Below are 24,389 nucleotides of genomic sequence, written 5' to 3'. Positions count from 1 at the left end.
GGTCACTCTCAGAGTTTTGATCTGGAGGGCAAAGCATGACCTTGGTAACACATTTCCTTTCAGTCCACATATTGTCACCCATAATGATTCTGTGGAAGACTCCGGTCTTCCAAAGTTTTCTAGCTTGTTGGATTGAGCTGTCAGTGACTAACCAGGAGAGGGATCTTGGGGTCGTGGTGGACAGCTCGTTGAAAGTGTCAACTCAATGTGCGGCAACTGTGAAAAAGGCCAATACCATGCTAGGGATCATTAGGAAGGGGATTGAAAATAAAACTGCTAATATTATAATGCCCTTATACAAAACCATGGTGCAACCACACTTGGAGTACTGCATACAATTCTGGTCACCACATCTAAAAAAGGACACTGTAGAACTGGAAAAGGTGCAGAAGAGGGCAACCAAGATGATCAGGGCCTAGAGCACCTTTCCTATGAGGCAAGACAACACCACCTGGGGCTTTTTAGTTTAGAAAAAAGGCAACTGCGGGAAGACATGATAGAGGTCTATAAAATCATACATGGAGTGGAGAAAGTGGACAGAGAGAAATTCTTCTCCCTCTCACATAACACTAGAACCAGGAGTCATCCCATGAAACTGATTGCCGGGAAATCTAGGACCAAGAAACGGAAGTACTTTTTCACACAACGCATAATCCACTTTTGGAATTCTCTGCCACAAGATGTGGTGACGGCCAACAACCTGGATGGCCTTAAGAAGGGTTTGGATAACTTAATGGAGGAGAGGTCTATCAATGGCTACTAGTCAGAGGGCTGTGGGCCACCTCCAGCCTCAAAGGCAGGATGCCTCGGAGTACCAGTTGCAGGGGAGTGACAGCAGGAGGGAGGGCATGCCATCAACTCCTGCCTGTGGCTTCCGGCAGCATCTGGTGGGCCACTGTGTGAAACAGGATGCTGGACTAGATGGGCCTTGGGCCTGATCCAGCAGGGCTGTTCTTATGTTCTTATGCGATGCTACTCCACCCCCAATCCTCCCCTCCCTGTCCTTTCTGTAGAGTTCATGTCCAGGAACACCAGGAACAGTGCCCCACTGGTTCTCGCCGTTCCACCAGGTTTCTGTTATGCCCATTATATCTATGTTTTCATTAGCAATCAAGCACTCCAGCTCACCCATCTTGGCTTAGAGGCTTCCAGCATTGGTATATAAACACCTATACGCCAAGTCCCTTACCTGGTGTTGGCGTGTGCTATCTGCCTTACTGTCATTTTACCTTTTTGACCAGCTGTTATGTGTTTCCATCTGCTCTACTTTCTTAATGTCAAACTCAATGAACTGAAGCATTTGTAGTAATCATTCCACTCCACTCTGCATGGGTCAGACCTCACTGGGTATACTGAATATGTCCAGTTCTGAGCCCCACATTTTAAGAAGGTCATTGATAAACTGGAATGGGTTCACAGGTGGGCCACAAACTGATAAGGGGTCTGGAAACCAGGTCCTATGAGGAGCACTTGAAGGAGCTGGATATGTTTCACTTGGAGAAGAGAAGACTAAAAGGAGTTGTGATAGCCATCTTCAAATATCTGAAGGGCTGTCGTGTAGAAGAAGGAATGGACTTGTTCACGCTCTTGCTTTAGAGCAGCAGTGGGGAACTTTGGCCCTCCAGCTGTTTTTGAACTACAACTCCCACCATCCCCAGCCACATAGTTGTGGCTAGGGATGATGGGAGTTGCAGTTCAAAAACAGCTGGAGGGCCAAGGTTCCCTACCCCTGCTTTAGAGGGAAGTAAGGAACCAATGGCTTGAAATCACAAGGGAGCAAAGTATAGGAAATTAAGAGGACATTTTTCCCGTTTGACAATAACATTACTTGTGCAGTGCAAGGGGCAAGCGGGCTCTCCTTTGCTGAAGGTTTTGAAACAGAGGCTGGACAGTCATTTGTGGATCTGATGGACAGCCAAATGCTTTAGCAGTTACCTCCACTAAGACCTCCAAAGTTCCTTTCTACTCTAAAATTCTATTGTTCTAATATCATTGTTTTTCTAAAATTCTAATTCAAATAATGCTTACAAACAGGTACACTGTTAGAAATGGAGCTCCAAGCTGTTGCACTCGAAAGGTATACAAGTATTTCTTAGTTTCTGCTGGTTGGGAGAACAGGAAACAAAAATACTAACAAAATGCTGAAGACAGAAACAATCAACACTGAAGTGAACAAAAGGAAAGTGTCATCATCTGGGCTTAGAAACAATGTTTAGACCACAGCATTATCAAGCAGATACAAAAGCAACTCATATTTCAGGGGAAATGAGCATTCCTACAATGAATTAAGAAGCAGCAATATATTTTATATTCAGTAACTACCAAAGAGCTTGGTAGCTTATTTAATCAGCATACCCAGAAAATGTAATAACTTTGGATAAGGGGGGGGATGCTTTTTATTTATGCATTTATAAAATTATTAGTGTTTATCTTATTCCATTCCAGTAAATAATGCATCCTTAATAACACCAGCATAACTCAAGTTTACTTCTCAAATCATAATCAGCATCTGAAAGATCTATAGCTTCCAATCCTGAATTTCCACTTTGAGTGTCGTATACTCCAGAAAGCAGGTTTGCACTAACTGAAACAAGCTTCTCAGTTCTTTTCATAATGCAGTTTGTACTTCAGTTTTGTGCATTTTCAAAAATAAAGTTTTTCATTTGTGTAGAAGATGTGGACATCTGAGGCAAGCAAGATGCAAGAAGAGTAAGGAGTGCTGTGCAGAGACTTTGCCACCATATTTCAGGTGGGCTACAGTTCAGTGGATGTATATGCTTTGTGTGCAGAAGGTCCCAATTCAGTCTCTGGCATCTCCAGCTAAAGCATTTCAAAGCACTGACACCAAACTATATAGGGTAGTAAAATCCACAACAGATTGTTCTCCAAAAAGATATCTCCAAACTGGAGAGTGGGCAACAAAATGGCAAACGCAGTTCAATGTTAGCAAATGTAAACTGATACGTAAAGACGACGTGTGTCGTCAAGTCGATTTTGACTACTGGTGCCTACAGAGCCCTGTGGTTTTCATTGGTACATATTGGGGCAAAAAATCCACATATATGCTGATGGGGTCTGAGCTATCGATGACTGACAAGAGAGAGAACTTGGGGTCGTGGTGGACAGCTCGTTGAAAGTGTTGACACAATGTGTGGCAGCTGTGAAAAATGTCAATTCCATGCTTGGAATTATTAGGAAGGGGGTTGAAAATGAAAATGCTAATATTATAACTTCCTTATACACAACTATGGTGTGGCCACAATCGGAGTACTGTGTACAGTTCTGGCCACCATACCGCAGAAAGGACATTACAGTACAGCACTGGAGCAAATGCAGAAGAGGGCAGCTAAGATGATCAGGGGCCTAGAGCACCTTCCCTACAAGGCAAGGCTACAACAACTGGAAAAAGATGACTGAGAAGAGACATGATAGAGGTCTATAAAATCATGCAAGGTGTGGAGAAAGTTGATAGAAAGAAATTTTCCTCCCTCTCTCATAACACTAGAACCAGAGGTAATCACATTTCTCTGCCAAGAAATTTCAGACTGACAAAAGGTAGTACAGGAGGACCTCGATATCTGTGGATTCAATATTCGCAGTCAGGTAATAGACACCCAACCTCAGCATATGTAGAAAAAAGCATGGGGCGGGGTGGGACACACATCAACCTTGCATATCCGGGGGTGGGGGTGGTAGAAATGACTGCAGAGGTCATTTCCGACTGCCATTTTGTGCTTTGGAGCCTCAAAATTGCTCTGTTTTAAAAAGAAAGAACTGACGATTTTCAGCCGAATTGGAGGCATTCCCCGCGGGGCACAGTGTGAATCAGGGGGAGCAGCTAAGTGCAAAAATCAATATTTTAGTGATGTTTTTCCCTGACCGGGGTCCTAATTCACAATTCCCTGTTGCCGCAATGCCTCGATAGTTACGGTTTCTGTATCCACGGCTATACCGTGCAGTGGAACCCCCACAAATATCAAGGTCCTCCTGTACTTTTTCACACAATACATAATTAACCTATGGAATTCTCTGCCACAAGATGAGCTGACAGCCAAGAGCATGGATGGCTTTAAGAAGAATTTAATTTCATGGAGGACAGGCCTATCAATGGCTACTAGTCTGAGGGCTATAGGCCACCTCTAGCATCAGAGGCAAGATGTCTCTAAATACCAGTTGCAGGGGAGCAACAGCAGGAGAAAGGGCATGTATCAGCTCTTGCCTGTGGGCTTCCCAGAGGCATCTCGTGGGCCACTCTGTGAAACAGGATGCTGGACTAGATAGGCCTTGGGTCTTATCCAGCAGGGCTGTTATGGTGTTCTTAAGAGACAGAGCAAGAAAAATCTGGGTCCAAGACCTTGAAGAGCAGCTTATACAGACCAATGGCCATCCAGCTACAACAGCACAGACTCTGTATGAAGGTAGTATCCTATGTTTCATGGGTATCATAAGCTTGGCATACTCTCAGGTTGCATTCCTTTAACAAATACCTGAAGAGGTCCTAACATGGAACATGTAGAATATTTTTCCAGGATTAAGTCTCTGAGTTTACCCAAAGGGACCATATAACACCGATTTTGAAAGAACTGCACGGGTGGCTGCTGCTATGTTTCCAAACGAAATACAAAGTGCTGATTATTACCTATAAACTAAAGCCCTTAACGGTTTGGGTCCAGGGTATGTAAGAGAGTGCCTTCTCTGTCACAAACTCTGTCGCCTATTAAGATCATCTGGAGAGGTCTGGAAATGGCTGCCGGCGACTCATTTGGTGGCAACTCGGGACCAGGCCTTCTCTGTGGCTGCCCTGGGGCTTTGGAACGCACTCCCTGCTGAAATAAGAGCATCTCCTTTGTTTGCTTTTAGCACGTCATGAGATAAGATGTACCTGTTTTCCCAGGCTTTTAACTGAAATCTAAATTTTAATGTGTTTTTATTTATTGAGATTTTATCTGTTTTATTAATTTTTTACTTTTTTATATTGTTTTATGTTTTAATTTGTCCACCACCTGGAGATTTCTACAACAGGCAGTACAGAAATACAGTAAATCAATAAATAAGTTCTAAGACTTGTGCTTGTGTAATTCAGGCATAGCAATGCTAGCAACATTATTAGCCTAACTTTGATCTGAGAAATTTGCAGCCACTTTAAGTGGCTGTGCAACAGTATTATTATTTTTTTTTAAAAAAGGTGTCTCCACCCCCACCCCGCTCCATTTACAATTTTTCCATTTATGTTTCCAGGTGTCCCTACCCCCTCCACATCTCTACCCAGCCTTCACAAAAACGTCAGCAATGTGAGCTGAGAAGACCGGAGGAGGTGAGCTTGGACTTCTGCCATCTACTCTACTTTGCCAGACAGCTGGGAGATTTACAGCTGCCTCCCACACCCTTCGTTTGCTGGCCAGAACAGCTTGGACCAGCACAGCTCTGCTGCCCAGACTGGGAACCTTCCCTCAAGTGCCTGACTTTTTACCACCTGCAGGCAGAAAGATTAAATCAGCCCTGCCCAGAGTTCTTCATGAGAGAAGGGACTCTGGAGGCTTTTTAAGGAAGGTGACTGTGGCAGGTGACGGTGCAGCCAAAGCCAACTGACAAAGGGGGTTGGCCTCTGGTGCCAGCCTTCGGGGTGGGACTGAGGTCTGAGGCATACTATATTCCTTTTGGTTATTTTAGGAGCTGTAACAGCTGGTTTGCCAGCTTTGTTATTGAGACTTGGTTGAAGCTGTTTGTAATCTGTTTGTGTTTGTCTAGAGATGGGGAGACAGGTGACATCTTTATTGAGACCCAATGGGATTCCAAAAAACCTTGGAGAAATTTAATGTTGGCTCTGCCAGTGATCCTGTTGATGCCCAGGTGGAGAATTCGAACAGCAAACTCTCTGGGGTAGTAGACATGATCACTCCTAAGTGTCCTCTCCGGCCCTCTTCGAAATTGGCCCCTTAGTATACAGAAGATCTATGGGGGCACAAGCGGCAAGATAGGCAACTGAAGCGCAAGTGGAGAAAGACTCGACTCGAATCCAACAGATTATGACATAGAGCACATCTAAAAGATCTATGCTCAAGCAATATGTGCGGCAAAGCAGCAGTTCGTTTCTGTCATATTGCATCTGCGAGTTCACATCCAACGGAGTTGTTCAGGGTTGTGAAGGGGCTAGTTCATGCCCCTCCCCCCCTTCCTTGAATCAGAATTTGGAGCCATCAGTTAGCCACTGCTGTGATGTGTTTAATGAGTTTTTTGCAGACAAATCCTCTTGTATACGGGCCGACTTGGATGGCGACTCCACAATTGCTGCGGTGTCTGAACTGGAGGTATCCAGCAACTCCTCTTATGTGGTTCGACTGATCAGTTTCAGTTTGTGACTCCTGAGGACATGGACAAGCTGCTTGGAATGGTGAGGCCTACCACTTGTCCTCTTGACCCTTGTCCAACATGGCTTGTTCTATCTAGCAGGGAGGCTATTGTAAGAGGCCTGGTAGAAATCATAAATGCTTCTCTGAGGAAGGGCAGGATGCCTCCTTGCCTTAAGGAGGCAATTATTAGAGCTCTTTTGAAGAAGCCTGCATTAAATCCCTCAGATCTGAACAATTATAGGCTTGTCTCCAACCTCTCATGGCTGTGCAAGGTAATTGAGATGGTGGTGGCCTTTCAGCTCCAGGAGGTCTTGGAGGAAACTGATTATCTAGACACATTTCAAACTGGCTTTCAGGCAGGCTATGGGGTGGAGACTGCCTTGGTTGGCCTGATGGATGATCTCCAGTTGGGAATTGACAGAGGAAGTGTGACTTTGTTGGTCCTTTTGGACCTCTCGGCAGCTTTCTATATTATAGACCATAATATCCTTCTGGAATGTCTGAGAGCGTTGCAGGTGGAAGGCACTCTCTTACAGTGGTTCCCCTCCTACCTCTCGGACAGATTCCAGATTATGTTGATTGGAGACTGTTGCTCTTCAAAATCTGAGCTAATGTATGGTGTCCCTCAGGACTCAGTACTTTCTCCAATGCTCTTTAACATCTACATGAAACTGCTGGGAGAGATCATCAGGGGATTTGGAGCTGCGTGTTATCAGTATGCTGATGACACCCAGATCTATTTCTCCATGTCAACACCATCAGGAGATGGTATGACCTCCCTAAATGCTTGCCTGGAAGCAGCAATGTGCTGGATGAGGGAGAATAAACTGAGACTGAATCCAGATAAGACGGAGGTACTTATTGTGCGGGGTCAGAACTCCAGAAATGATTTTGATCTACCTGTTCTAGATGGGGTCACACTTCCCCAAAAGGAACAGGCACAAAGTCTAGAAGTACTTCTGGATCTGCACCTCTTCCTGGTAGCTCAGGTTGAGGCGGTGGCCAGAGGGGCTTTCTATCAGCTTCGGCTGATATGCCAGCTGTGTCCATTTCTTGAGATGGGTGACCTCAAAACAGTGGTATTGTTTTGCAGGTAATATGCAGGTAACCTCCAGACTTGACTTCTGCAATGCACTCTATGTGGGGCTGCCTTGGTACATAGTCCGGAAACTCCAGTTGGTACAGAATGTGGCAGCCATGTTGGTCTCTGGGTCATCTCAGAGAGACCATATCACTCCTTTGCTGATAAAGCTACATTGGCTGCCAATAGGTTTCCGGGCAAAGTGACAGTTATAACCTATAACCGGTTATAACCTAAATGACTTGGGCCCTGGGTATTTAAGAGAACGCCTTCTTCATTATGAGTCCCACCGCTCACTGAGGTCATCTGGAGAGGTCCGTCTCCAGTTGCCGCCAGCTCGGCTGGCAGCCACACGGGGACGGGCCTTCTCGGTTGCTGCCCCAAGATTGCGGAATGCACTCCCTACTGAAATCTGATACTCCCCATCTCTGGCAATTTTAAAAAACCATTTGAAAACCCACCTCTTCACCAAGCTTTTTCAGCTTTTTAAGTTTTTAGGTTTTAATCTGTTTTGACTTTTAAATTGTTTTCATTGTTTAAGTTTTATGTATGTTTTAATTTGTTGAATGTTATTATTAACCACCCAGAGATGAAAGTTTAGGGCAGTGTACAAATTTGATAAATAGATAAATAAAATATTCTCTGCGTGAGAGGATGCTTTGTACCGGATTTGCTCTCTCATTCTTACCTTCCAACCCATCCACTATTGGCCCCTTTTATTCTCTTCTGCCTCACATTTCCCAGATGGCTCCCAGTACTAGGAACAGCCACTCCCTCAGGCCATCAGCCAATTCCAACTCAACCCTTCAAGTCCCTTCTCAAAACCTAGCTCTTCTCCTCCTCACCCCCTGCTTGCTATCAAGTCCTATCATTGTCCCTTCACATTTGCAGCTAGATTTTAACCTCACTTAGCAAGCTCTACCGTCACCCAGCATGCCGTGTGCACTGTTGAATCACCAACAAACTGGCAGCCTGCTGAAAGTTACTGCCTGCCCTTTTCTATGGACTCCAAGTCAATAACTGTCATTTCAACTAAGGAGATGTTCATTAGCATCACCTAATGAATAGATGAATGCTTCACCAAATTTTAAGAGGAAAAGACTTGAAACAGTTTTCCTGCCATTCTTCCTGTCCCCATTATTTACACTGATCTTAATAAAAATAAATAAGGAAGAAGAAAGGACATCACAGTGGGAAGGCGATTTGAAAACCAACACGAAACGAAAACATGCTGGAGTACTCATTTGATAATTAAATCAGAAGACCTTCATTTTAAAAGTGAGATTCTTAAGAGGTTACTATTTGGTTTTATAATAATATACTAGACAAGGTCCCCTATTCACCGACCCGCCTATTTAAGTTCTACTTATTAAAGGCACGGAATGGAATAAGATGCGTATAGTGCCCTTAGGCAATTCAGGAGTAGTATGTGACGAAGCATGAACAATAAAGGCAATTAAGCACAGGTAAAATGCAATAGATATTGATTTTAGATATGTAAAGCAGGGGTAGCTGTGTGGGTGTTCCGAATGGTAATCAAACAGATGAGTAAGCCTGACGTGTCTTCAAGAGGGCCCATAATGAATAGATAGAGACTGAACAACGGAACAGTTTATTCATTTGAAGAGACATCCAAAAGTTATGAGGGAGGACCATCCACATTGGTGGCTTTTCCATACTACAGAAGGGAAACACCAAAAAAAAAAAAACCCTTTAAGAACAAAAGGGAGCAACAAGCCTCAAGCTGGTATTAAAAAACAGCAATATGTTCCCAAAGATGGCCCACTGTGTTTCTCAGCAAAGGATCTTCATGTCTCTTGTTCTGGTATACAAGTTAGAACAACTTTCTCAAAAATATACTTTCTTCTGTTATATGGTCACAGTGCACACCTTCAAGTCATGGCCTGATAAAATGGTTGACAGGATCTAAAACAATTAGTTTAATCTCCAACAGGTCATTCGAACACTGAAGCACTAGAGGAACATAAACAACATTTTACGCAGCCACAGTTACCAATGCCCCAGTCATGTTGCATTTGGATTAGTGTAACACACTGTATGCAGGACTCCCTTTATAGAGTCTTCAGAAGTTTCAGTTAGTGCAAAATACAGCCAGAGTGTTGTCAGGGGCCACGCGGTGTGATCATATCATCCCAATTTGGGAGGAAATCCAGTGGCTACCAGTTCACTACCAGCTCCAATTCAAGGCACTGATTTTAACTTTAAAGCACTAAACAGCTTAGGCCCTGGATATCTGAAGGCCCATCTGTTCACCACACAAGCTCAGCTGCAGTGGCCCTGCTCCATGTTGCCTAGGCCAGCTGAGGCCCACTTGTCATGCAAACAAAACAGGGCCTTTTCAGCGATTGCCCCTAGGCTGCGGAATGCCCTTCCCAGATAAGTTTGTACCCTTCTGGCCCTTTCAGTTTTCTGCTGCTACTTAAAGACTTTAAACTTTATCCAGGCTTTTAATGTTTAATTGGATTAGTGTTTGGGATTATCTGCTCTTTTAAGTGATTTTCATAATGTGCTTGGAATTCTGATTGACTGTTGCTTTTATTATGAACCTCGCCTTGGGATGATGTGAAAGGCAATTAATAAATTCTAGAAATAAACATTTGACATTAATAACTCTTTGCCATTGGAAACTGGCTTGAGGCCATCACCCCACTTTTCACAGATCTAGATAGATAAAGGTATGGGAGTCCTGCCTTCCTTTACATCGTTCCACACTAGCGAGTCCTTGTTCTTCACATCTTCCCTGCACTAATGCCTCCTACATCACTGACCGTGTTCCTTCATCCGTGAATAAAGCCAGATAGTTTTCCATTAGCCAAGTAAGCAAAGGTGACTGGTGAATGTCATACATGAAAACCACAGGTAGATGATCCCATGTGACAACCACACATCTGTACTACAGTGTAGTACACACAGCAAACAAGGTTATCACAAACAAGGTGTGACAACTGTTGTCACACATGTGGATCTCCATGCAGTTTTCCAACTTTTTGCTACATGAGATATTATTCATTAAGCTGGAAGTTCACAACACCTGAAGAGGCCCTAATGATATGACCAGAATATAACCAGTTCAGCATGGCTGTCCTGAAGAATTCTAAATTTTACATACAAATTGGGGGAAGAGGGCTACAAGCGTGTCAATTTCCCCATGTTCAAATGTGTTTTCTAGCACTCATGGATGCATCACAAGAGAGAGTGAGAAGGAAGAACAAGGGCTCACCAACATGGCTAGATGCAGAAGCTCTTGTACCTTTAGAATTCTGTAGAAGGAGGAATTCGAGCAGGTACAACTTGTAAGGCAGGAGTGAGATGAGCTACCCCTGCTGAAAAATTCTTCTATAGAAAACGTACAAAAGCCCAGGGCCTGTACATCTGGTCACAAGCCAAGGACAAATGCATGCAGAATTCACAAAGGACATGAGATTGTTAGGAGCATAGTTTTTAGGCTATTTCGTGCCTTGAAACATCATTCACCACGTGTGAAATATATTCTATTTCTGCACAGCAAAAAGAGTATTTCAATTTGCATAAGAGAAATAGTATCCTGAACACAAGGTACTAAATGCAAAGGAAGAGGTAAAATTTCTACACAGCTCAACAGTTAGACAGATCAATCTTTCTCCAAATAGCAACAAATCACATAAAAAGCATCGAAATATCAAGAATGCTATCCCTGGGGGAGGAATGTGATGTAGTTAAATTAATTCTACTACAGAACATTGCCTTAGGGCCCCAATATATTTTAACACCTAGTAACCAATTCTGCATTTGGAAGCATTTATTTGAAGAAAGGGACTTGGTGCTAAGCACAGCTCGCTCTCAGAAACTGGCAAGGGCCTATCGGCTCACATCAAGCAATACCAGTTGCCACCAGACAGAGACAGACAATTGACTTGTGTCCTACTTCCAACATCCCTCACAAAAGCAGCTCCTGTCCCTGGTTCGGAGGAGTTACAATGGTAGTTTCTACACCCTCGTGCCTGGACAGCCACACTGTAGAGGACAACAACATGACACCACAGCTTAGCATTAACAGATTAAAGCAAACTCTCTTCTGGTGCTGTGGCACTGCCAGAAAAAAAGCAGCAAGTCCAAACAAAGCAAGGAGACAGGAGGCAGCAAATGGTAGCATAGAAAGAGGAACACAGGAAGCTGCCCTCGGCCGAGTTAGACCATTGGTCCACCTACCTCAGTATGTATGTAGGGTTAAATTTCTATACCTTTCATTAAAATAATCTCCAGGTGGCTCACACAAAACAAGACTATAAAAATTACACAGTTAAAATATTAAGCTAGACTATAAGAATATAGATCTGGTTTAAAAGACTGTTTAAAAACAAGCACAATATAACCATAAGAAATACAAAGCAGCAGCAGTAGAGAAAATCATATAAAACCTTGGGTAAAAAGCCATGAGTTTACACTCTTTCTAAAAACTTTGCTGGAGACTGAGGAATGGATGGCCACCAGGAGAGCATTCCAGAGTCTGGGGACAACAACAGAGAAGGCCCTGTCCCACGTGCACGGCAACCAAGCCTCCCTCATTGTCGGCACCTGGAGCAGAGCCCCCCACAAATGACCATGTCAAGCGGGCAGCAACCCTCGGGAGCAGGCAGTCCCTCAGTATTGTCTGCACAGACTGGCAGCGGCCTCTCCAAGGTTTCAGGCAGGCATCTCTCTCAACCCCATCTGGAGATGCCAGGGAGAGAAAACTTGAAACCTTCTGCATGCAAGCATGTAGACACTTCTCCCTGAGCAGCCCCATCCCCTAAGGGGAATATCTTACAGTGCTCACATGTTGTCCCCATTCACATGCAAAGCAGGGTGGACCCTGCTTAGCAAAGAGGACAATTCATGCTTGCTACCACAAGACCAGCTCCCAGAAAGTACACAAAGACCGCAAGGGACAAATCAGCTATTGGAAAATGGGACATCCATCTCTATGAAAAGATCTCTATTTGTGGATGAGGCTCATCTACAACCTGGCTTTCTGGACAGATTATTTGCCCCCTTTTCTTTCCACCGACTATTCACGACAGCCTTCATGTTTTGTCCTAAAGTGACTGCTGCAAGCTGGCAGCCCTATCCTTCTGGGCCAGGCCCTTCCAAAGCACACTAAGCATTATGCCTCTGGCTACTCTTAGATGGAAGTAATAAATTAAGTGACCCAGCTAAGAATGAGTAAGACTAGAGTGAAGCAGGCTTCACTTCAGAGCCAAGCAATACAAGGAGGGAGAGCTCAGGACTTACCACAACTGTAGCTTTTCCTTGTAGCCAGAAAGGTGACAGGGGTTGTGGCACATAAGCATGGGGAGATATTCCAGTGCCCCAGCAGAGGGATGGAGACTCAGCACCCACCAACACTGCAGGTCTCTTCCTCTGACTGGCAGGAGGACCACAGCCTGTCTAGACCTCAACTCTACCGCTGTCATAAAGACTGAGACCTTTGTGAGATTCAGTTGTTTACCTCACCCTGACAACTTTCACAAATTATCACATCATATTATATCCTTGGATTGATACAGACTGATGGGAAACCTACAGTGCATTAGTAGCTGTTCCTCAAAAGCCTGCCACCCATTCAGGCTTTTTTGTTTCTTTTATTTGGATACACACACCCACACCTCTCCTATCACCCCCTGGAAGCCTTCAAGATGTCAAAGGCACCCTTCAAATCTATACTGTTACATCCAAAATGGATTTTCATCACGAGATGTTTTTCCATGCAAGTATATATGCTATCTATTAACAATCCTTCTTTGGGGGTGTCTGAGGGGACGGATTCCAGTAACAAACACCAAATAGAATGCTTCATACATTAAAAAAGAAAGCTAATTAACTAGAGCCTCAGAGGCGGCTACATTTGCAATTGGAGAAAGCCAACAGCAAGAACACATTCCCATGACTGGTTTACAGAGAGAGGAGAGAAATGAAAGAGTAACACAAACGGAATAAAAATGTCCAAGTTTTGCCATTTGGTACAAACACTTGTAGACTCCTTGGTGGCAGGCAGAAACAATTACAAACAGAATATTGCTTCAAGTTAATGAAACTGGAATAATCCCCTCTCTGGGGATGTGTATGTAATGAAGCTGAAGGGAAGATAACTTTGTCCAATTCTGGAAGAATCCAAGACTCAAAAGCTTTCATTAAAATATATTTAGAAACAAAATTGGCTGACAGCCAGGCTAAATTACTTGTGAAGTCCTACTAAAACCAAATGGACAAGTTAGTCATGATTAACTTGTCCCATTCATTTCAGTTGGACTACTCATGAGTAATTTAGCCTGGCTGTCAGTCATTGATAGCTGTGAAACTGGGATTACCTCATTATAGCTGTATTGATCTGTATACAAGGCAGAAATGCTTGCCTGAATTCTCAAGTATTTGCTCAATTTCAAGCAATTTCAGGCTGAACAAGCCACACAAAGCATATTATGCCTCCCTCAAACTCCAAGCACAGAGCAGAACCCCCTCTGATGGTTTTGTCAGGAGGGCAGGCAGAAAGATTTGGGAACAGATGATCCTTCAGATATCTCAGGCCTAAATTGTTGAAGATTTGAAATGTTACAGCCAGCACCATGAGCTGGAACTGGACAAATCGGCAGTTACTGCAGCTCCTTCAAGAAGGGCATAACGTGCTCCCTATGGGAAGCTCTGGATAAAACCCTGGACGCTACATTTTTGCGCTTATTATTTATTATTATTATTATTATATTTATATCCCGCTCTTCCTCCAAGGAGCCGAGAGCAGTTTCAAATATTCTTCAAGGGCAGCCCTAAATAGAATGTACTGCAGTATTCCAGCTGTGATCTGACTAAAACATGGCTAACCATGGCCAAATCTGCCCTCTCAAGAACGGGAGACAGAACAGTAGCCAAAACTATGCAAGAGGACCCCTGGCCACCGTCTCCACCTGGACACCCAGAAGCAGAGCTGGGTCCAGCAGCACCCCCAAACTGCACACCTGCTCTTTCAAGGGAAATGCAACTTCAAGAGCTGATTGAATCCCCTCACCCCAACTGGCTCTCCTGCTAACCAATGGCACCTCCATTTTGTCGGGATTTGGCTTCAGCTTACTGGCTCTGAAAATGACACAAGCGTAAGGAAAGAGGAATGTGTGTGTTACTGGTGCCTAGACAATAACTTAAGTGCCCATGGCAAGAGGAAGAAACTCTTAGTTAAAGGCAGCAGGGAACAGGCAGGGGAAAAGTCACATTTGCACAGCTATAAAGCACTGCAGTTATTAGGTGGGGCGGGCGGGAATGTCATTCAGCTACAGAAAAAGCACAATTGCATATTTGTGCAAACTTTTGTCTTGTTTGGAAGATAGGAGTTGTTGCTACTTTAGAACACTATGTAGAGGTAAAGTGTGCCATTGAGTCGATGTCGACTCCTGGCGACCACAGAGCCCTGTGGTTGTCTTTGGTAGAATACAGGAGAGGTTTACCATTGCCTCCTCCCACGCAGTATGAGATGATGCCTTTCAGCATCTTCCTATATCGCTGCTGCTCGATATAAGTGTTTCCCACAGTCTGGGAAACATACCAGCGGGGATTCGAACCAGCAACCTCTGGCTTGCTAATCAAGTCATTTCCCCGCTGCGCCATTAGATGGCTGTAGAACACTACGAAACTAATCCCAAAACAGTTGATAGAGCATGTGTTGACCAGCAGAGATGATAGGTGGAGACACAATTCCTAAAAGTGTTCCATTGCGCCCTCCCTTTCCCTCACACAATTGTATAATGAACCAGGGCCTAACAAAGATAGACATACTTGGAAAGCAGATACTGCACAGCCTGCACAATTACCAGTAGTGCTGCTTGGTTCCCAATCTGGAAGGTTTTGTGACTGGTTAGAGGAGTCACAAAACCTTGTGGCCAAGAAGGATACAGCATCAGCTGGAGTTGCTTGACCTGGGGTACAGGGCAGTATCCAGCTGCAAGGGTAGAAGAGAGGTGAGTACTTCTGTGGATCAAATCCTGTATCGGGCATCAATTCAAGCAAGCAAGCAGGACCCTACAACAATCGGTAACCCTCAGCTGATTAACATATTTAATTTTGCCATTAGGCCCCAAGCTAGAGAGTTTCAATAGCATTATTATCTGAGAATGAACTTCCTTTGAGTTCTGCCTGATAAAGTATTTGATAGAATATAAAATCTTCAGCAAAACCCATTGGTCCAATAAACAGACACATTTTTTTCACAGGAATCAACACAGCAATAACTGCTCATCAGTCAAGTCTATTGATGTAAACACACATTAGATAAATGCTTTCCAAGGGCATATAATTCATGTGGCTAATATCAGACCAGACTACAAAAGGAGAGGAGGGGGAGGGGGGGAGAGATTCTGCAAACCCTTTGTATATAAGGACTTTTGAGGGCCACTGGAGAATTATAGGGATAAGATTAATGACCACTTAAAAGTCTATATTTAAAAATGTACACTCCCTTCACCAACTCAGTTCTATTTGACTTTCACCAAAAAAGTCAAATGAAAAAGGTAAAAAGAAAAGGCTGTAACCAGCAAAACAGGAATAAGATATCAGTAGCAACATCAGCAGCAAAGTGGCGGGGGCGGGGGGGAATATGTTCATTTTAAAACCTTGGGGGGGGGAATCTACTGAAGCATACAATCTTACACTTTTTCAGTGGGGAGGGAGCCAATAAAGATGCACTTTTATGTGCAAACTGCATAGCCTTAGGGATACTGCAGAAGAAGTCCTGCTCTGTCCCACTAGATAGACTACTTATTTCTTTCACCAAGCATGCTTTGGAAGAGATGCTCTCAGATATGTAAATTAAAAAAAAATTAAAGACTAGCATCATCTCTCTGAACTGGACCTCAAAGCTAGTATAATTGCTGCAAAGTGTGCTGGGTATATCTCAGCAAATATACCCAGCACATTGGACTGGGGGGGAAACATGAAGGCATTTCACAGTACCTGAAGCACCTGAGCCACCTTCAAGGGTAGTCCTGCATAAAATGCATTGCAATTGCCAATCCGTAAAATTACAGTTAATCACAAAAGGCAAGCTCCCCATTTTCTAGGAAGGGGGACTGTTGGCAAATCAGCTGCAGCAGACAAAAGGTACTCCTGACAACAGCCATGTCTCAAGTAGAAAAGCTAGACTCTGGTGCATTTCAGGCCCACAACCCATAAGTTAAAAAGACACCCCACTGGTATCAGGTAAATTCATTTCTCCAGGAGCAGGTCAATTCCACCCCACCACTCATCTTCTCTGAATCCAGCTTGAGCCTGTGTTGACCCTCACAGAATTGGGTAGTCACAAAACCAGACTTAACAGCAGGGGGAAGGACTTCTACTCAAATGCTCTGCCCAAAGGCAAGGACATCCATCACACACACCACAGATGTCATGCAAACTATGGTTTGGTACCACCTGAATAAGCTTTGTGCCCACGCAGGCCCTCTGCTCCACCTTCATGCATTCTGTTTCAATTAGTTACTTCCTCGTCAGCACAAACCACACACTGTTCTAACCAAACCAACAAACAATGGTTTGCACTTGCCCCATGCTTTGAACTTGTTTGCAATCCTTGCTTGGAAGGCAAGCATAACTCATAGTTTTCTGATTCAGATAGAACAGCAAACTAGTTAACTGAATCTGAGCACACGAGGGAAGCAGCAAGGAGTGCACAAGTCCAAGGCTTCCTCATGTAACATCAAACCACAATTTGGCATTATGTTTGAACTAGACCAGAAACAAAAGCAGGCAAGGAGGCTATTCTCACAATAAGCCGAAACCAGGCTAAGGGAGCCCAGCCCAGTTTCAGCTGGTTGTGTGCTGCAATGGGAGCCACATGGCTCCCGGCAGCCAGCCCTCTTAAATGCCCCCCCCCCACACCTCTGCTAACCCCGTTTTCCTGGTCGTGTGTCTCCGCGCCACAGCAATTCACAAATAGACCCCCTGACAGGGAGACTACAACAAGAGTCCCGGCATCGCGGGGCTCCCCAGAATGCCCGGGGCACTCGCCTTGTTCACTCTGGTACTTCCAAGGGCCAGGAGGCCCCAGATCACCGCCACCCCAACCGGTTCCATGATGGCGCCAAGAATCATATGGGCAGCTGATCCGGCCACCCAGGGCAAGCTGCCTGCTTGTGTGCAGAGAGAGTGGTCCCGCAAACCCCCTCACAGCGCTTCACATTGCTCATGTGAAGCGCCTCATGATGTCACAAGCAAAGAACGTATGTACTGGGTACACACCAAGGTGCTGCTTATAGGGTAAGTCACTTGAGTATACTCACAAACCAGCCAAACTGTACATTATAAAGGAAATGGCTTGTTATCACACCCCATTTTATTTAGATTTCTAGGTCATCCTCTTGCTAAGGGTCAGGGGTCACCATGTCAATGGCACATATATCTGGACATATCTGTGCAACTTAGAGGTAGAGCTTGTCTAGCAGTCATATTGCCAATTGCAAGCTAGCCCAAAGTCCTTGCACAAGAATACACTTTATATACTCCTCTTACAGACAACCATGCCATATAAACATACATTCATTCACACGTCTGCTTACTCTCACACACACTTTTTCTCTCTTATATGTTCAAGTTTCCATTTCTTCATCTCGCTCAACTGGGACCTGTACAGAGCAAAACTACTGGGAAATGAACTGACCACATTGTACTGTTTTGCCATGCAGCTTAGGAGGAGGAAGTCCCACTAAACCAGTCAGTTCCAGTTTCTCTCAGAAAGTACAAATCTAGCAACAGCCTCTGGAGATTGAACTGGAAACAAATCAAAATCATATTAAATGACAGGAACTACGAGGCACAACTGTGGCTTCTTGCATCTAATGTTTATGAAGTCCTGATTTGGCTCACGGGCAAAAAGTAACATACCTCTGGTATAAATCGTCTGCATTTATATTATTTCTATTTGCAGGATGTGTCAGAAGCACTTAGTTTCATTACAGTTTGAATTGATTTTCTGGGCTAGAAAATTGGCAGTGAATATCAAGCCTCTTTTAGTCCTTAATAATTACATGTTTTGCTTAACAGAAACCAAGAACCGCTGTGGACATCAACAGCTGAAGATACTAATAGATACCCCAAACATAAACATGCCGAATTGGAAGCCCACTGACTTCAGTGGGACTTATTTCAGAACAAGAATATTTACCAGCAACACTTTTCCTATGCACAAGAAAGCTCTGAAAAATGTATAGTCTTCCAAGAAATATTTTCCAGCACCGTATTTTCCTGTGCATCCCCAACTCAATGCATCTGCGACATCCATCAACACATACCACAAAACACATGGAGCAACTAAGGAGGCTATGTCCACAATAGCATTTTTATTGGAGGAACTGGCCACTAACTGTCTTGTAATGGTCCACTATCATTGACCATGGCTCAGGGTCTGCTCCTAGCTTTGACTAGGATTTCCTCTCTCCAACAAAAGTAACCAGCCTCCATAAAGGAGCAACCACCAACAATACAAATTGTCTTCAGTTCTAGGAGCCAGCCAAAACATTTGGGATCCAGACAATAAAAACTTGGCAAAGTTACCACTTAGTTATGGACATTGTGGAGTAGGAGAGTAAATGGGCTCTTACAAGTAAGAGAACAGGCCTGGGGCAAATAAAGCTTTTATTACTTGCACGCCGCCCAGGGACTTGTGAATGAGGCAGTATTAAAAGGTATTAAATAACTCTTCCTCTGAATATCGTAGTGTAGACAACACAGTTAAATTTCTAGGCATGATGGATTCCTGGCACCATGGATTTGTCAAGCCCTGGAGTAAGCAAGCATAATTAAAAAGCTAGTAAACAAGAATTTTATTTGTTTAAGTTTGGGAAAGCACAACAAAAACAACCTCACTTTAACAGACTAAGGCTTTAGCAAAGTTAATGGACAAACAGGAAAGGTGTCTTCACTCAATATTAAAAGGTGCTCAGGTTAATAGAAAGTGCAGAGAAAAACAAAGAGCTGGAGGAAAAGATGCAATGTATTAAGCCATGATCAAGTCATATTAAGTCATATCTACTATTTATTAAACCACATTTTAAGTGGCGCAGCGGTGAAATGTTTGACTAAAAAGCAGAAGGTTGCTGGTTCGAATCCCTGCTGGTACTATATTGGGCAGCAGGGATATAGGAAGGTGCTGAAAGGCATCATCTCACACTGCGCAGGAGGAGGCAATGGTCAACCCCTCCTGTACTCTACCAAAGACAACCACAGGGCTCTGTGGGCGCCAGGAGTCAACACCGACTCAACAGCAAACTTTACCTTTACCTTACTATTTGTTAACGAGTACTAAATTTGCCACTGAACATACATACATACATGTTCTGAACATACAGAACATTTGTCATTTCTGTAAAGCATTACATCCAACCTTGCAAGATATAAAGTCTTTAGCAATAGCAATAGCACTTACATTTATATATACTGCTTTATAGCCAGAGCTCTCTAAGCGGTTTACAATGATTTTTAGCATATTGCCCCCAACATTCTGGGTACCTCGGAAGGATGGAAGGCTGAGTCAACCTTGAGCCCCTGGTCAGGATCGAACTTGTAACCTTCTGGTTACAGGGTGGCAGTTTAACCACTGCGCCACCAGGGGCTCTTTAAAGATGCATCTTGTTCACCCAGGCTTATAATTAATATTGTTTTAATGGTTTTAATGCTGTTTTAAAACATTGTTTTAAAATTTTTAAATTGTTGTAATGTTTCAAACTTTTTGTTTTTGTTTTAACTAATGCTTTACTTTCTGTTTTTATTTTGTTGTAAACCACCCAGAGACGCAAGTTTTGGGCGGCATAAAAGCATGTTAAATAATTAAATAAATAAACATAAAGGATACTCTTTGTGATTTAAACCTTTTTAACGCAAGCATCGCTGCAGAATACTGGGTTGTCTGCACCAAAGGAATGGACTACATGGTGCAAGAAATGCATGTTCCATAGAAGATGGGCATTTTTCTCATCATTCCCTCTGTGGCATCAGGACTCATCATAAACAGAAACAGGTGGCATTGCCTGGTATACCAATAATATTCCTTAGAAACGGGGGGGAATAGTAGGTAGATTCAATCTCAATCCTTAGTGATACAGTCAATTACGAGTGGAAATGTAGACACTTAACAGCATATAAGTAACTTGAATGGTAGGCAAGGTCTGTTCATTCATATGCAAGGTCTGATGGATCATCCTATTTGGCGACTTAAATTATATTTAGGAAGAAAGTTTCCCATACAATTAGACTGGACAGTGTCCCTATAATTTTCTTCCTGTCACCTGCAGCTTGAGGAACGCCTCAGTAACTTGAGTCATCTAGAGCTAATTACTCTGTTGACACCTTCTAGATTACACACACACACACTGAGGCTCTATTCACAATCCGTGTGTAGAGCCTGGGCGGGTTCAGCAGGCTTAGCCCACTCTCCCTGCAGATTAGCAGCCGCTCATTGCTGGGCGGTCGGATTGGTCGCCCATACGACTACCAGCTCCGTCACAGACCCGGTAGGGGCTGCAGGGATCAGGGGCTGCTTGGCCCCCGGAAGTCACAGGATGCCCCACGCAAGTGCGTGGGGCATCCTAAGGAGACCGCCGGGACTGAGATGCCTGTTTCAGCCTCCCGGGGGGGTCTCCTCATGTGTCACCGCAGCAGCACACAACCAGAAAATCCGGGTAAGCAGAGCACTCGCTCCACTAACCTGGGTAAAGGGGCAGGCTTCTTTGGTGGGCTACCCACCAGAGAACCATCAGGCTCGCCAGCGAGCCTGGTGCTTCTCACGATGGGAGGAAACTGGACTGGGCTCGCGGTTTTCTCCCATCATGAGAACAGCCTCTCTCCATGATTAGGACTGTGTATATCAATCTCTAGAACAGGGATTCCCAATCTTGGGTCTGCAGAAAAGGCCAGATGATGGATCTAGACTGAAGAGGGCAGGGAAGCAATCACAGTCACTTTTGAGCCCTTTTCCAGCAATGGTTCAGAATGAAAGTAAGTGTGCAATTAGGGTGGGGCTGAAAGAGAAAGGAGTATTTCTATGGAAATAAGCAGAACCCAGAGAGGGAACTGTTCATGGATAAATTTTATAGGGCAAATAAAATTTGCCCCATTGAAATAAATAAAATCTCCCTCCCCCCCACCGAAATAAAATAAAAAGGGAGCTTTAAGCAAATATGTCTGACTGAGGAATCGGGGAAGCTGAACGTGAAACTTCCCATGGGCACTGTAAGAAAAAAATCCTGATCCTTGAAGTTGAATTGAGGTGGGGGGAAGAGATCTCTGCTCAAATGTTGAGCTTTTTAGAAGTGTGGGGCAGTGCAGGGGTGGGGGTGGGGGAGGAGGCAGAATCAATAAAAAGGAGGTTCTTGACCCCAGGAAGTATCATATGGGGAGGGGCTCCATGGGGAAAGTATGAGGGGACGATCAGACTGTGGGATTTTTAGAGCTGCAGGGGGCTTATGAGATGAAATGCCCTGCTGCATCATCTAAGCAAGGGTCCTCCTAGTATCCTAGAATTTTAGAGCTGGAAAGTACCTTGGAGGTCCTCTAGCCCAACCCCCTGCTCAGTGCAGGAATCATTTTCAACATCCCTGACAACAGCTGCCTGCCCGGCCTCTCTTTGAAAACTGCCACCAATGCCCCACTGCATGGAAGCAGGCAGTTTCACTGTCAAACAGGACTTGCAGTTAAGGAATTCTTCCTAATATCTAGCCTCAGTTTGCTTCCTTGTACTGTAATTCCTAGTTTTTATTTACTTAGCACATTTTTATACCACCCCCATCTCTGGGCAGTTTACAATTTTAAAACACAAAATTTAAGCATTCAATCAAATTAAAACAGAGAGATTAAAAACAACTTTAAAACTAAAACTTTTAAACAATGGACTAAAAACCTGATTAAGCCGGGATGTTTTCAAAAATGAAAAACAAAAACCATCCAGAGATGGGGAGGCTCTAGTTTTGTTTGGGAGCATATTCCAAAGTCCTGGGACAACCCTAGAAAAGGCCCAGTTTGGGAGCACCATAGGACAAGCCAGGGGCATCCACAACTGGACATCCCCTGAATGTCTTAATAGGCCATGTGGTTCATAGGGAAAAGTAAGATCTGATAATTAGTAATATAAGTAACATTCCTCTGAAATACCTTGGACCCAAGTCATTAAGGGCTTCATAGGTAAGAACCAGCACTTTGTATTCTGCCCAGAAACTCACTGGAAGCCAGTGCAGTTCTTTTAACATCAGAGTAATGTGGTCCCTTCGAGGAGCCCCAGAGACCAACCTGGTTGCTATGTTCTGTACCAACTGCACTTTTCTGGACTACATACAAAGGCAGCCCCACAAAGAGCTCATTGCAGTAGTCAAGTCTGGAGGTGACCAGCATGTGCCACTGAGGTTGTTCATCTCAAGAAATGGACAGAGCTGGCATATCAACCGAAGCTAATAAAAAGCACCTCTGGCCACCACCTCAACCTGGGACACCAGGGAGAGGTTCAGATCCAGAAGCAGCCCCAGACTGCATACCTGTCCCTTTCGGGGGAGTGTGACCCCATCCAGATTGACACCCTGTGCCTCCAGGAAGCCCATAAGTAGGGCCCGAGGGCAGCAACCTCCTCCTGTTGTTTGCTCTCTGCTGCACTTGGTATTCCAGAGGTACACTGCCTTTGGACATGGAAGTCCCATTTAGCCACCACGATGGTGAACCCCGGGCCACTCTGAGACCCATCCTGCTCCGTGCATTTCGCACACGCTCGTCCCTTTGAAAGCCAGCTAAGCCAGGGGCAACGACCGCATCTTGTGGCAGCGAGTTCCGCAAGCTAATGAGCCACTGTGTGAAGAAGTCCCTGGGGAGCGGGGCTGCGGGGGGGGGGGGGGAGAGAGATAACCTTCCGAGCAGAAAGCCGTCCCCCTTCCTTATACTCACAGGGACGCGGACGCTCTGCTCCTCGGACACTTCCATGGCTCGGCGGTGAGTTCAGCCGCCTCTCTTCGCGCACCCCCTTCACCAGCATCGGTGGCGAACCGCGGTCCGCGCGAGGCGAAGTGCGCATGCGCATGCGCCTCGCCGACCCATTTCCCATCGTTGTTAGGGACTCGCTCCAAGGGCGGAGTGGGCGGAGCTTCTCACGCTCCGCCCCCTCCTCGCGGCGCGAACGCCGGCGCGAGCGAAATCCGTTGGGAAGCCATGAAGGCGCGCGCGCGAGCGAGAGAGGCGAATGAGTGACAGGAGAACGGCGGCGCCCGCCTACGTCGGAGGAGGGAGCCAATGTGCCTCAACCCCCTCTCTCGCTCTTCCCTACCATTGGGCGAGCGGCTCGAGCAGGTCGTGGCGCGCGCAGCCCTCCTCTCATTCCCGGCCGCGGAAGGCCCGGATGGGAACGCCTTTGTTCGCTGCGCAGGCCTGGCGAGGTGTTTAGGGCCTCAAACTTGGATCCCACCCCTCGATGCTGCTGGACTACAACTCCCATCATCGCCAGGCACAAGCTGGCTGGGGGTTATGGGAGTTGTAGTCCATCAACATCTCGGGGGGCAAGTTTGAGAACCCCTGCTTTAGGCAATTTAATTAAAACATTTAAATACAAAGGTAACAAAGAGCTGCTTGTGGCACATCATCATCATCATACCTATTGACATACAGTGCTTCAACCAAAAACAGTTTAGAAAGCAATTTGCATACCAAAATGAGAAGATGGTCCCTGCCTGTCTTTAAAGGGCTCAATATTTATTTATTTATTAAATGACATCAGGAACAGCCACTGGAGGGATGCTGGAAAAAAGTTTTATTTATTTTTTGTTATATCTGGGAGGCTCTTTAGCTTTTTATAATTTTCAGTTTTAATTTGAACCTAATAATGATTGTGGTTTTTAATCTGATAACCTTTTTTTGTTTAATTCAGTTAATTTTATTACTTTTATTGTATCTTGTGTCTGTCTTATTGTCGTGAG

The 24,389-nt window shown here is 44.6% G+C and overlaps 1 protein-coding gene across 4 annotated transcripts in view; it reads right to left on the bottom strand.

The window, feature by feature from the left end:
- The window catches only part of ALMS1 (ALMS1 centrosome and basal body associated protein), a 109,767-nt gene extending 86,250 nt beyond the window's left edge, over positions 1–23,517 (bottom strand). For 2 of the 4 annotated variants that reach the window (XM_053255633.1, XM_053255635.1), the window contains exon 1: positions 23,368–23,517. In XM_053255633.1, coding sequence (XP_053111608.1) covers positions 23,368–23,403 — 36 coding nt within the window. In that variant the 5' untranslated portion in view covers positions 23,404–23,517. The remainder of the gene's footprint in view (positions 1–23,367) is intronic. The other 2 variants (XM_053255632.1, XM_053255634.1) reach the window with 1 other exon arrangement.
- Between the last annotated feature and the right edge of the window lie 872 nt (positions 23,518–24,389).

Source organism: Hemicordylus capensis, chromosome 5, assembly GCF_027244095.1.
Source record: "Hemicordylus capensis ecotype Gifberg chromosome 5, rHemCap1.1.pri, whole genome shotgun sequence".
Taxonomy (NCBI): domain Eukaryota; kingdom Metazoa; phylum Chordata; class Lepidosauria; order Squamata; family Cordylidae; genus Hemicordylus; species Hemicordylus capensis.
The sequence above is the reverse complement of the archived record's forward strand: the minus strand, read 5'-3'. Positions and strand labels throughout refer to the sequence as shown.